General features: G+C 39.1%; 1 protein-coding gene across 20 annotated transcripts in view; it reads left to right on the top strand.

The window, feature by feature from the left end:
• ANK2 (ankyrin 2) overlaps positions 1–14,265 on the top strand; it is a 695,484-nt gene that overhangs the window by 349,263 nt on the left and 331,956 nt on the right. For 4 of the 20 annotated variants that reach the window (XM_050792400.1, XM_050792390.1, XM_050792393.1 and 1 more), the window contains exon 1: positions 10,192–11,190. The exons of 7 other annotated variants lie outside the window; for them this stretch is intronic. In XM_050792400.1, coding sequence (XP_050648357.1) covers positions 11,107–11,190 — 84 coding nt within the window. In that variant the 5' untranslated portion in view covers positions 10,192–11,106. Of the gene's footprint in view, positions 1–10,027; positions 11,191–14,265 lie in introns of those variants that run through there. 9 more of the 20 variants (XM_050792391.1, XM_050792387.1, XM_050792401.1 and 6 more) reach the window with 6 other exon arrangements.

Raw genomic sequence — 14,265 nt, 5'->3', positions numbered from 1 at the left:
CAAATTTGTGAGAAAAATAATATTAGTTTAAGACAGTAAGTTTGTGAGGTATTTTGTGAGGTAATAGGTAATTAGAATGCCACCATTCCTGACTGGATGGTAGGTAGAAGTTGGAGATTAGAAGTTAGAGAACACTAATAGGTAATACACTCTTTCTGTTATTTTTTTTTCCTAAATGGAAGGAATTGTAGTGGTCAGTCATTAATAATTAATTCACAAGAGTGATAAAGATAGCAAACTGACTTCCTTTGCCATCTATTTTTTTTTTTTTTACTATAGCTATTTATTTAAAGGCTCCTTGAAGCTTTAATGTTCATATTATCATTGGTTTCCACCATTCTTGAGTTTCTCTGGCAAAGGGTAATGTGAAAAACAGGCTCATCTCCAAGTTAATCCTCTTTTGCCTTCTTCTACTTAGATTCTATTATACAAACCTTGATCTTAACTTGTGGTATTTTGCAGCATTTTGCAAAACCACAATAACAACAAAAAATCGTTTTCTCTTATTCAGCTTTCTACTTGTAATGCCTGAAGCATCTGAAACATTTCTGCCTCGTAGATAATGATTTATGTATTTTTTTCCTCAGAGCACCGAGCAATTGCTGGGCCTATGTGTTTGCTGAGGAGTGGGGGCTCCTGAATTCATTTTAGCCAAAAGACACCCCACTAGAATATATTAACACTGGATTAGGAATAAGAAAACTGAGAATTTAGTTCAAAGGTATATGCAACCTTGAGTAGGTAACATAGCCTAGGGGTTCCAATTTTCTTACTTACTAAGAGGTAGGAGCTGGATGCAATGGTTTCTAAGTTACCTTCTAACATTGGGATTCTTTGTGTTCTTGTAAATTTCACCACCACCATGGGTACATATCTTTTAAAATATGATTTACATTTATAATGGACTTAAATATGGAGGCCCTAGGTTATTTGTTGACTTTTTATCAATGGGCCCAGACTTTTTCTTCATTGTTAAAAGAAAAAAATTTGCCGTAACTTATTTTTAAGCTGGTTTAAGATAGAAAATGTTTACAGTAATAAAATTAAGTTGCCCCTGAAAAAATATGTGTTTCAAGGACATGACCTGCCCCAATGTGCTATTTATTTGCATTTACAGGAAAACCCAATTATAACAGCTATTTTCAAGAACTAATATCACTAGAGACTGAATGTATAGTAGAGCAAGCAGATGATAATGCGTCCTAAAAAACTGACCTAGCCGGGAACATGTACATGGTGAGCTCACCCACATTTTGTTATTCTTCTGTGAAATTCTACATTTCATCTAAAATATTGTTGCTGATATTTATGTAAAAGAAGACATAATTAATCACTAGGCTAAATTTAGTATTTGTCTCAGGTGAAGTGAGGTGCTAAAATTGTATGTCATGATTTCCAAAAGTTCTCTTTTTAGATTGGACAGGGTAAATTTTGCAACCAAGTTACCTTTGGTAAACCTTATGTTGGACTGGCGTAAAGCGAAAACAAGCAGTCCCTAACCAATTGCTGCTGCTGCTTCTTTAAAATCCATCTCAGTGAAGCCTTGATTGAGCTGGTTACAATTCAGGAAGGCCACGCTCCATATATACATCAGACACAAAGGTCTTTCCTCCCTTAATCATTCACTGAGGGGAGTAGTTGTTTAGTGGACTCGTTTCTCTCTGGTCTCTTACATCTTAAGCAAGAATTTATGGCTCCTTAATTTCAAATCATAGCAGGTAAGATGTAATGCCAGCTTTTAAAGCTCATCCGTGTGAAGATGACCATGGTGTAAAGGCTACTTAGTGAGGTGGCGTGAGTGCTGCGTCCTGTCTTCCCTATGCTAACTAGTTGTGCTAGCTTGAGAGCAGTCCCTAATCGTTTTGGGTCTTGTTCCCTCCTTTGTCAAATGAAATGGATTTCACAAATTTTTCTTTGAGAGCCCTTCCCCATGTGAGACTTTTGTGATGATGAAGTCTCTGTTTGGGCAAGATGCCTTCCCACTGTCCTCTTCTTGTTTCTCACTTCCTCCTAGGACTTGTGAATATAACATTTTTAGTGGTGACAGACTAATGCATTTGTCCACCCCTCATCATCTTCTCTCTCCAGGACTGCTGTTATAGACTTTTAGATACCTCTCATCACATCCATTCTCTGCTTAGTTCCCATCCAGTAACGCTTTATAAGGAATGCTCTTTACAAAAACTTCAGATTTTATCATTTCACTTCTCTCTTTAAACCATTAAATGGCTTTGATGGCTTTTAGGTCTAAATCCTGAATCCTTAACGTGGCCTATTGAGCTCTTTACTCCCTTCAACTCTGGCATCTTCCCATGTCCCCCTCTGTTTTCATTTAAATGTGCTGCAATAAGCACACATGATATACTTTTACCAAGGGACAACTGGTGATATCAGGCTGAGGATGTTGCTGGGTGTGGCTGCTCAAATCTCTCCAGCTCTTCGTGGGAGATGGGCTCAGTCTTGTGGTCATGGAATTCTTCTTGCCTAGGCATAAGACTGGTTCTTCTATCTCCAAACATATTCCCTGAAACTTCAGAGGAAGTATGTTACATGGTTGCAAAATCCGCCCCTTTTTAGCCATATGACCAGTATATAACATCCTAGTTTTAGGAAATATTTTCCATAAGCTAACAGGGCCATCTTACTACACGGTTCACAAGCTATATAATTATGATTAGATATGACACGTCGGTACTGTATTAGTTTAGGCTGCTGTAACAGAATACTATAGACTGGGTAGCTTAAACAACAAACATTTATTTCTCATAGGTTTGAGGACTGGAAAGTCCAAGATCAAAGTGCAGGCAGAGTCAGTGTCTGGTGAGGGCCCAGGCCCACTTTCTGGTTTGTAGATGACTGTCTTCTCATTGCATCTTCACATGGCTGAGAAACAAATAATCTTTCTTCTGTTTCTGCTTGAGGGCACTAATCTCATTCATGAGCAGTCCACCCTTATGACCTAATTACCTCCTCTGATAGTTAATTTTATGTGTCAGCTTGACTGGGTTAAGGAATACCGAGATAGCTGGTAAAACATTATTTCTGAGTGTGTCTGTGAGAATGTTTCTTGGAAGAGATAAGCATTTGAATCAGTCCACTGAGTAAAGAAGATTCACTCTCACTGATGTGGGCTAGCACCATCTACTCCACTGAAGGTGCAGATAGAACAAAAAGAGAGATGAAGGATGAATTCTCTGTCTTTTTCAGTTGGGACATCCATCTCTTCCTGCTCTCAGACATCAGACTTTCCAGTTCTAGGCCTTCAGACTCTAGGGTTTACACCAGCCCCTCCACCCTCTCTCTGGTTCTTGGAGTCTCAGGCCTTTGGCCTCATCTTAATTACACCACCAGCTTTCTTGGTTCTCCAGTTTGCAGATGTTTTATTGTGGGACTTCTCAGCCTCTGCAGTAGTATGAGCCAATTTCTATAATAAATCCCCTCATCTATTTATATATCCTATTTGTTCTATTTCTCTAGAGAACTCTGACTAATATACTTCCCAAAGGTCTTGTCTCCCAACACCATCACATTGGGGGTTTGAATTTCAACATGTACATTTTGCAGGGATGCAAACATTTGGTCAGTAACAGATACCTACATGGGACACTGATAGTCTATGGATAAGCATGCTTCCTGAAACTTTTAGGCCTAGGATGGAGTCACTACTGCAGGCCTGGCTGGAAGCTACCATTCAACTATGTGGGCCTCATCTCAGTTCTGCCAATGTCATGGTCTTTTCCACCAGAGGGCATTCTCCAGTGCTGTTGTTTTTGCTCAAATGATTCTTTAACTCCCACTTACACCTTCCTTTTCATTTAGATAATTTCTATTTACAGCTCAGATCTTCTCAGTTTACAAGTCACTTTCTCTCAGAGACTTTTCTTGTTCTTTCAGACTAGGTTGGGTGCCCCTGTTTTATGCTTCTGTAATACCCTTATCTCCTACAGAGGCTGTTACTGTATTTCTAGTTCTATGACCATCTCTAGCTTTAGATTGTAAACTCTGTAAGGAAAAAGATTATCTAGTTCATGCCAAAGCCCCAGCAACTAGCATGGGGTCCAGCATGTAATAGTCAGTGATCCTCCAAAAATCTGTTGGATGAATAAAGGAATAAATAAATAGAGAGGAGAAAGACATAGGTGAGAGGAACGAAAGGATCTCAAGGAGGGAGAGGAAGTACTTCTTGCTGATGCTGATGGTGTAACTACTAAGAACTGGGAGAAATAAATAAAAAAGGCCTCTTGCCTGGCCCATGATCCTCACTTTAGCTTCCAAGGAGGTGGAACTACTAAATAGAGTTCTTCCAGGTCTTCTATGGAAAAGAAGAAGTATTGACTAACACTAGGACAGACCCTTGGCAATTCAGGGAAGGCACTGGAAGAGAGCAGTCCCCAGGCCCAGAAGTAGATCTAACCCCAACTCTGTGTACATTCCAACAAATACATGGGGCTTTTAAAAAAAATAGAGGCAGGGTCTCACTATGTTGCCCAGGCTAGTCTTGAATTCCTGGGCTTAAGTGGTCTTCCTGCTTTGCCCTCCCCAAAGCACCGGGATTACAGGCATGAGCCACTGTGCCTGGTTGACCAGGGGTCTTTTTATTGTGAATTTTGGCAAGCTGGAGTTTCTCTTTGTTATCTTTATATTCATATATTTCCCCCACTGATAACAAAAGTATAAAAAAGAATGAAACAAGAAGAATTCTTAGGGAACCTCAAAAAAGTCATGTGTTTGTTTGTAAGATAGGAAAGCATTCTGTGTTTACATTCTCAGTGAGTCAAGAAGGGAGACCACCAGGGTCAGAGCAATGACTTTTGGCAACAGAAAAGGAAACAAAGGATTTATTGAGGAAAAGTGGAAGGAGGAAAAGGAGAGTAGACAGAAGCTGCTCTGGGATTGTGATTCTATAGATCTGGCAGGCATTCCTTTTTGCTACCCACCCCCAATAAACAATATTTTTCTCCTCATCTCTTCTGATCTCCCTGTAATTCCTTCTGGTTCCCTTTCTTACCAGACTAGTGCCTTCAATACAGGACACAGGATCAATCTTCAATAGCTAAGAATGTTGGTGCAATGGGAGTGTCATTCATATAACAGACATCCTAAAGTGGAAATATAACTATGTATTCCCTTAAAAACATGGGTAGATATGGTTAGTTACCATAGGCTAGCAGTTTTCGTAAAGAACACCATAATCTCAGTGATTAGACTCGCATGAGAAAAAGTTACTTGTGTCCTATGAGGTTTAATAAAAAAGGGAATAAGAGGTACTCTGCTCCACACAGTAATTCAGGGATTCAGCCTTTCCCAAATCTTTGCTCTTCCACCTTCTAGGTTTTTTTCTGCCTGTGTATTCAGCTAGCAGATGAATAGAGATTATTCATGGGAGGGTTTATTAACTAGGCTTGAATGTGGCATACACTTCCACCTACACTCTACAGGTTAGAACTAAATCTCAAGACTGCAACCAACTATAAGGGAGGATGGAAAATATGACTGTACTAGTTTCTTAGGGTTGCTATAGCAAAGCACTACAAACTGGGTGGCTTAAAATAACAGAACTGTATTCTCTCACAGTTATGCAGACTAGAAGTGCAAAACAATGGAGTCTTCAGGGCTATGTTCCTTCTGAAGGCTCTGGCGAAGGATCCTCCCCTGCCTCTTCCTAGCTTCTAGTGGTTGCTGGCAATCCTTGACATCCCTTGCCTTATAGTTACATCACTCCAATTTCTGCCTCTGTCTTTGCATGGCCATCTTTTCTCTGTGTGTCTCTACATCTATTTTTTTTCTCATCCTATAAGGACACATGGTCATTGGGCTAGCCCACCCTAGTCCATTATGACCTCATCTTAATAGGATTACATCTTTAAAGACCAATTTCCAAATAAGGTCAATTTACAGGTGCTAGATATTAGGGCTTGAACATATCTTTTAGAGGGATACAGTTCAACCCACAACAGTAGTCTAGCTATGTGCCCAAAAGGAAAAGAAAAATGCTTTGGTGTCCCCTATTGGATCTTTGCCAAGTTGTTAAGATTTTCTATAATAAGTGATAGTGAATGGGAAAGCCTTTTGAGGGCTTTAGAGAACTGAGATTTTTTAACATAGTTTCTGTGAAAAAATGTGTTTGTAACAACAGACAACTCTGACTCACAAATGGAGATAATCTACCTGTAAGACATAAAGCTTTATACTACAGGGAACTTTACCACACTCAAATAATGTTATGAATTTAAATAGTATGTTAGAGCTCTTAATACTATTAACTCTCGTTGTTTAATAAAATAGAATAGGCATATGAAAATTAGAATAATCACCTCTAAAACTCCATGCCTTTAAAATACGCTTAACATAAAACCAATAAAGACATCTTCATTTTTCTACTTGGGTCATTGTCATCTGACAGTGGTTTCTGTTCCCAGCATTTTCCATCTTAGTCTTTGTTCATCTTATACTTTATTAAGTGGCTGCTTTTCATTGAAGCTGGCCATGATTTAATAAAAGAACAACAACCTTCAAGTCTATTGAACTTAAGCTCTATATCTTATTAACTTTCTTACTTTGGACAAGTCACCAAACCCACTTTCTATTTCAGTTTTCTCACCTGTACTGTGATTGACACTAACCTTCTTGTGTGGTTATGAGAATCCCTTAAAGTCACTTAGTATTTATTGAGCATCTGTCATATGCTGGAACTCTTATAGGTGCTTGTAACATATCAGTGAGAACAACAAAGATCTCTGTTCTCATGGAGCTTCCATTCTAGGGGCCAAAATGGTTTTACGAATTATAAAATGCAAATGTAAGGTATTATCATCATTGCTATCATGTCTGCAGCAACTCCATTTTCTCAAATATCTGTAAAAATCTTATTTAAAATTATTTATAGCTCTCAGATATCAGAAAGTACATAAAGGGAAAGAAAAATCTAAGAAATAAAAAATAATCTTTTAGATGTCTAATTGTAAATAAAAACTCATAGTAAATACTGAAAATGTTTCTTTACTGCATTTAAAAATAGTTCCTAGTCCCCTATTATATGCCATGCACTGCAGTAGGCTTTATGTGGCATGCCAAGATAGATATTAATCCTACCCTCAAGGAGCTTAGAGTCCAGTTAGGGACACGCCCACTGGAAAATGTACTATTAGGATAGGAAGTGAAGAATACTCAGCAGACAGGCACAAGGAAATTGATGGACAGCTTTCAGACGAGGAAAGGTGACTGCCCAGACACTTATAACATCTTGCTGACGCTTTCTTTTCTTTTTTCTTTTTTTTTTTTTTTGAGATGGAGTCTTGCTCTGTCGCCCAAGCTGGAGTGCAGTGGCATAATCTTGGCTCGCTGCAACCTCTGCCGCCCAGGTTCAAGCGATTCTCCTGCCTCAGCCTCCCGACTAGCTGGGATTACAGGCACTCACCACCACGTCCAGCTAATTTTTGTGTTTTTAGTAGAAATGGGGTTTCACCATGTTGGTCAAGCTGGCCTCGATCTCCTAACCTCGTGATCCACCCACCTCGGCCTCCCAAAGTGCTGGGATTACAGGCATGAGCCACCGCACCCGGCTCTGTTGACATTTTATAGAAAATGTCAGAGAGATATTTACCCCCGATGCTGTAATTGACACAGTACTATCAGCACCTGTTTAGCTACTGGCTGGGATTTTTATTTTATACAGAATGTTAGATGTTTACATCTATGTTATACGGTATAGTATTTGGACAATACTTTGTACAGGAAGTGCATTGTATACAAGTTAAAGTAATATTTCAGAACGACAGTGCTATGGTTTGAATATTTGTGTCCCCTCCTAAATCATGTTGAAACTTAACCCCCATTGTGATGGTGTTGGGGGATTGGGCCGTTAGGAGGTGATTAAGTCATGAGGGTAGAGCCCTCGTGAATGGGATATGTGGCCCTATAAAAGGGCTGAAGGGAAATAGGTAGGCCCTTTTTGCTTTTCTTTCCTTCTGCCATGTGAGGACAGTGTTCAATATGCCATCGGGAAGCAGAGACCTGGCTCTCACTAGACAGTGAGCCTGCCGGTGCCTTCACCTTGGAACTTCCCAGCCTCAGAACTGTGACAAATAAATTTCTATTATTTATAAATTACCTCATCTCAGGGATTTTGTTATAGCAGCACCAACACACTACACACTAAGATACACACTAAGCAGGCAGCAGGGTAAAGCAGACCGTCAAACTGAGAAGCCAAAATCTGAGAATTTACAACCATGCACCGTATGTTTGAATGTTGACAGAGGAGGCACTGTTACAAAGGCTGTCAGAACATAATCAGAAGTTACTAATTCATAAACTGTTGAAATACGAAGTACATTTGTTTTCAGTTTGCATTGCAGAGGTGATGTAAAAGCAATGATTCTATTACTAATTGGGCTACCAAACCCATTGATTGAAAAACATGTTCTGACTTCAATTGACAAAGAAGAACATTAATAGCATCTCTCTCCTATAGACCCAGTTACAATAAAGGTCTTCCATTTTGCTTCTTCTTTTCGTGGTATAATAGTTTCCTCAACATTTTTGCCAAGAAGTTCCCATCTCAGGACCTTTGAACTGCTATTCTCTTTGCCTAGAATATTCTTCCTTCAGATAATTGTTTTGCTTGGTCCCTTCATTCAGATTTCTAAAGAGCATTCCTTAGCACCTTGTGTGCTAAGCACAGTTAACATGTGTCTCTCATCACTCCTTATTCTACTTTTTTTCCCCAGAGCATTTGTCACTATTATTTTTGTTTACTACCTAGTTCCACTGTTAGAATGTAAGCACTATGACTGCAGAAATGTTGCCTGTTTTGTTTATCGTGATATGCGCAGTAATTAGGGCAATGTGCCTCTAGTACTCAGTTCCTGGCACATGATAGTCATTCAATAAATATTTATTGAGTAACTGAATGTGTCCAAGCTGAGGCTGCTCCCAAGGAAGGTCAAGAAAGGGTCATCTAGAGGGATGAGGTGAGGGAATGAGTGAGGTGTTGGGAGAGCAGGTGGTAGGGGAGTAGGAAATGGCATGGGGATTTCAGTGGGGGCTCTGACCACAGTGGGAGTTGGGCTTCTGGAAGCTTCTGTAGAAGCCCTTTGGGGTTTTGTTATTTTTTTTTAAAAAGAGAACCTTTGCCTCTTTGGCCTGGCTGTGTGATCCAAGGTATCACTGAAGCAATGGTGAGAGAATGGCATTGGTGGAATGGGTCTGCTGAAACAGGAGGAGGGTGGAGGGAGTGAGGGGCAGCAAAACAGGTTGACTCTAGATGAGGACATGGAGGGGCCTTAGAGTGGTAAGGCAGAGAGAAAGAATGATCATAACAGCAATGGGGAAAAAAGGTGAAATTCTGTTACGGTGCCTGATGATGGAAAGGTGAGTTCTCAACTGCTACAGTCATTTTCACATAAACGTTTCTTAAGGTACACTTTCAGAGTTGAAAACTGTGTCTATTTGTAATAATAATAATATTAGCAATAGCAACACATTTACATAGGCACCTTCCAATTTCAAAGTGCATTTATATACATTATCTCATTGGTTTAATCCTTTCTCTATTTTTACTTGTAAGTATGCTGTGTATTATAGTTTACGTACATTGTCTGGGAATAAGGGCAAGTGTTTAGAATATACATATGTACATTTGTACAAAATATATCAGGTTCTGGTTGCATCTACAAGTTTATATATATATATACACATTTTTTTTTTTTTTTTTTTCCAAGACAGAGTCTTGCTCTGTAACCCAGGCTGGAGTGCAGTGGGGCAATCTTGGCTCACTGCAACCTTCGCCTCCTGAGTTCAAGCAATTCTCCTGCCCCAGCCTCCCTACACCCGGCTAATTTTTTTTTTTTTTTTGTATTTTTAGTAGAGACAGGGTTTCACCACATTGGCCAGGCTGGTTTTGAGCTCCTCACCTCGTGATCCACCTGCCTTGGCCTCCCAAAGTGCTGGGATTACAGGCATGAGCCACTACGCCCAGCCTACAAGTTAATATTATTAAATATACAAGTATGGCCACCTTAATCAATAAGTGAATTTGGGTTTCTTGCTATAAAAAGAAGCCCCATTTTTTAAATCAAGAATTCCAGAACTTTATTGTCCTTGAGAGGACAATTGTGTTTTATTCATCAGTCAATAGACATAATTAGATTAAGAAAACTTTTGAGATCAGTTATAAAATATTGTAACTCCATTAGTTTTTAATGTTTGTATTACCGATAGTGTCTTAGATATTTAACAAGCCTTGATTAACTGCCTTTAATGTGCCATGGATTATGCTCAGTTCTGGGAAGTTCAGTTCTCCCCCTACCCAGACACACACACACACACACACACACACACACACACACACACTCCTGACCTAAAACTCTTGGCCTATCCAGGAAAGACAGTTATGTGTCTGTGCAGTTGTGTAATACATTGTAACAGGTACTCTTACATTGGAAAGAGAAGGCACAGGAGAAGAGAGTGGTTGGGATTATCTGGAGGCTGGAGAAGCTGTTCTCAAGGCTTTATGACAGAAGTCATCCTTGAGCGTAGTTTTAAAAGATTGTATTTTAAACCAAGTGAATAACATCTGAAAAACATAGCTTTCTTATATTCACTTTAGGATATTAATAGCCAATCCTTTTCTTTAAGTAGCCTCTTGACTGGCTAAATGTACCTCTTCAGGTTCAGAGACACATTCTAGAATGCTATGGTTTTCTCATTATGCGTTGTATCTGTTCCGTGTTGAAGTACCTGTAGGAAGAAAATTAAGTACAGGTTTTGTGTGTGGGTTGAGAGCTGATCCTATCAAGGGTGTGTCAGAAACCAACCAGCAGAGTCCCCAAATCATTCGAGTCCCTGGCATTCTTTTTTCAAGGCTTTCTTCATTGTAACCGGTTCCTGATGGTAATTGGTTGAATCAGATTTAACAATGCAGTCAGATAAACAGTTGTGGCAGCTGCTGCCATGGCAACGTCACCGTCCTTACCCTCCCAGTGCGCGCCCCTTCCCCACCCCTCCTCCTCCTCCTGCTTTCCTCCAGTAAGTGCATACTCGCTAGTGGTCTGTACAGGCGGCACGGTTTGATGGCAGAGATATTCTCTTTCCAAACTGTTCAAAATGATGAACGAAGATGCAGCTCAGAAAAGCGACAGTGGAGAGAAGTTCAACGGCAGTAGTCAGAGAAGAAAAAGACCCAAGAAGGTAAATCGCCAGAATTAGGAACGTCTGTGTATAAATATGTATGTGTGTACATGTGTGAGTGTGTAATATCAGCGAGGCTATGGAAACCGTGGAGCATTATGAGTAACTGTAGACGATAACAGTGCCAAGCCTTGCTTTTTTAACGAGGCAGGTGCAAACTGCTGCTTTTTGAGAATAGTAAAGAAGCCATGGCTCATAATGGATACACTGGAGCGTGGTGAAGTGAATAGAGATAAGGTGTGTTCCACATGTGGATTACTGAGGACTGTGGCCACTGATGGATACTTCTGGTGTTAACTGGGTAGAGAGAGTCGTTTTATTTTTAGTGTTTAAAAGGAAGAGTGTTAAGCAAGGTGGATTGTGAAGCAAAAGGCAGATTTTTGGCCAGATGCGTTTGCTCTGTGATGATCCTGAGATGGCTAGACAGCAAACGCCTTTTGGTTTCATGCTAAGTGTAGTCCTCCTAAGGAGAAAAGACTGCTGTGACAGGAGAAATATCATCCCCAGCATGATATTTCTTTGGCTTGCTTAGCTCCTCTGCAGTTTTCCCAGACATTAGTGTGATAGCTCTTTCAATGATTAAGAAAAACAGCTAAAGATATTATGGGGTGGGGGCTCTTGGGCACACAAAGCAGTCTGTAGGATTTCTTACTGTGGCATACATTCCCACACCCTCGATTTTCATGGAAATGACAGCAGGGAGAAACAGTGGGAAAAGATGCAAACTATTCAGCCCCACCCAATGCCAGCACTTCTTTCTTTATGGCCTGACTCCTTCTGGTAAACTGTTGCAGCCTCACAGAGCTTCCCTGAGCCTCACCTCTGAAAGAGATGCTCTATAAATAAATTCTCCTAAAATGCATTTATTTCCTGGAGCAATAATATGGGCAGGATATTAGATATGATTGTAATGTAAATGGCTTTCAACATTAGATGGTTTTGGATTTTGAATAAGCAGATTACAAAAATAATAAACACAAACAAATGAATATTTTTCATTTTGCTAATGAAGTTGCATTGTGTTTCAAAATTCTAGATGTCTAGTGTACTAAATGTCTTGTAATCTAAAAATTCTAAATAATTTGCAACCTCTGATATTTAAAAGATCATTGTATCAGCAAACAAGGGAGTAGTATATTTGAATGGTATCTTGCAATTTGATAAAAATAAGCATGTGATGATTTTTTAATCATAGCCTAGAGATAGTGATGCAATCTGATAACAGGCAAAAGGATAATTCAGGGCAAGCAGGAACCTTGGTAGAATGTCCTTTTCCTTTTGTACCTAAGCATTCCAGATCCTCTAGACCTCGAGGGCATTTTTATAGAGTGTTAGCTAATTGAACAACATAGAAAAAGAAAAAGAAAATAGAAAAGAGAGCGAGCAAGCAAGAGAGAGCGAGAGAAGGAAAAAGAAAGAAAGAAAAAGGAATTTTAAATTCACATTATCATTTCAAAATCCCATATTTTCTCTCTAAAGTCCCTGTAGTGCTTTAGAAACAATATACTCAGGACTATTGAAGGGGTGGAGAATGAATCTTGAGATTTTTAAGCTCTGAATGATGATACTAACTTCACATGACCAAAGCCATTTTAAAGTCTTTGAGGAGGAAGAGACAACAAAATCATCCCGTGTAGTAACTATCATATCTTTAAGCTGAATTTTCTCAAATAAATTTATTTTAGGAGTAAGTCTTTTTCCAAACTTGCAACCAAAATGAAAGAGCAAGTTTTGAATGTGTGTGTTAAAGCATCATGAATATTGAGTGTTAAAAGGAGTTTCACCTAAAAGAAATTGCTCTTGAAAAAAATAGTAATTACATAATAGATTAGGGTATGCACACACATAAACACACACACACCCCTCAGCTTGCCTAGTCAGTCAGACGTAAGTGGGTCTGAATCTCAGTTCTACCCTTTAATTTTGTGTGTTTGAAGCACATCATTTAATTTCTCATTTAATGAATCCAGGGATTCATCTGTAAAATGAGAATAATTATATATAGAATATTTTGTGAGGATTAGAAATAATGTATATATAATTATTTGAACAGTATTTAAAACATATAGTCAGTGGCAATAACTTTCAGGTGTTATTCTCTTAAATGGAATTTGTTTATTGCATAAGCCTTTTAAGAGAAAAATCTGTTTATACTTTTGAGAGAGGCAGAAATGACAGAATCCAATATTGGTGCTTTGCAAAGACTAGTAGTCATTTTTCAAAATGTCAAAAGTTATATGCTATAATTGGAAACTTTTTTATCTCGTACAAATCATTGACATTTACATAAATGTACCTTAGGTCTTTATATTATTGTTTCACATTATTTTGCACAGCAGAAAACTTACATTTTCATATTTAAACACTAGACCATTAAACGTGCCTTGATGAGGACATTAACGATAAAGAGATAAGTATCCCTAATAAGCATAAAACCTGAGAAAGCAAAAATTGGGGTAAAGTCAATGTCACATCACTTCAATTTAGTTGTTTGTTTTTCTACTAGAGGTTTACATTGAATCTGCTGTAGGATTCTACTTAAGTATCCAGGATTACGGACTACCAAGCTCACTATGGCCTGGGTGTGGATCTATCCTACTGACTCATATTCCTTGAAATCATGCCTCTGTCTCTAGTAAATACGTAACAAATGGGCTGTAATTTACTTGTTTGTTCTGTACCTTCCAAAAGTACCTCTTCTGAGGGACAGAGCTAAAGGATCTTTTGCCACCAGACCTACAATGTGAGAAAATAAGCTCAAGGAGGAATTCATTTATGTCAGAATTTTACTGAGTGTGTTGAGGATAACAATTCTTTGAGCTTTACTGAAGAATGTCTGTTTTGGCTTCGGTAAGTGAGCTTGTCAGTGCTCTCCCCTCAGAAACCACGAGGAGTACACTGGTGGTTGAACATGATGGGTTTATGACTCATTGTCGTGAGGAGGATACACATCATGGGGAACCGTGGGGGCATCTCAGTAAGCGGGTGCCAGGAAGAATGCATAGGATACGGGCTTTGGTTGAATAATTTGAAAGAGGGTTCAAGAGAGTGGTGGCTCACTTTGGGGATGTGGTA

Source organism: Macaca thibetana, chromosome 5 (genome assembly GCF_024542745.1).
Source record: "Macaca thibetana thibetana isolate TM-01 chromosome 5, ASM2454274v1, whole genome shotgun sequence".
Classification (NCBI taxonomy): domain Eukaryota; kingdom Metazoa; phylum Chordata; class Mammalia; order Primates; family Cercopithecidae; genus Macaca; species Macaca thibetana.
Note: the sequence above shows the minus strand (reverse complement) of the source record. Positions and strands in the feature narration are given on the sequence as shown.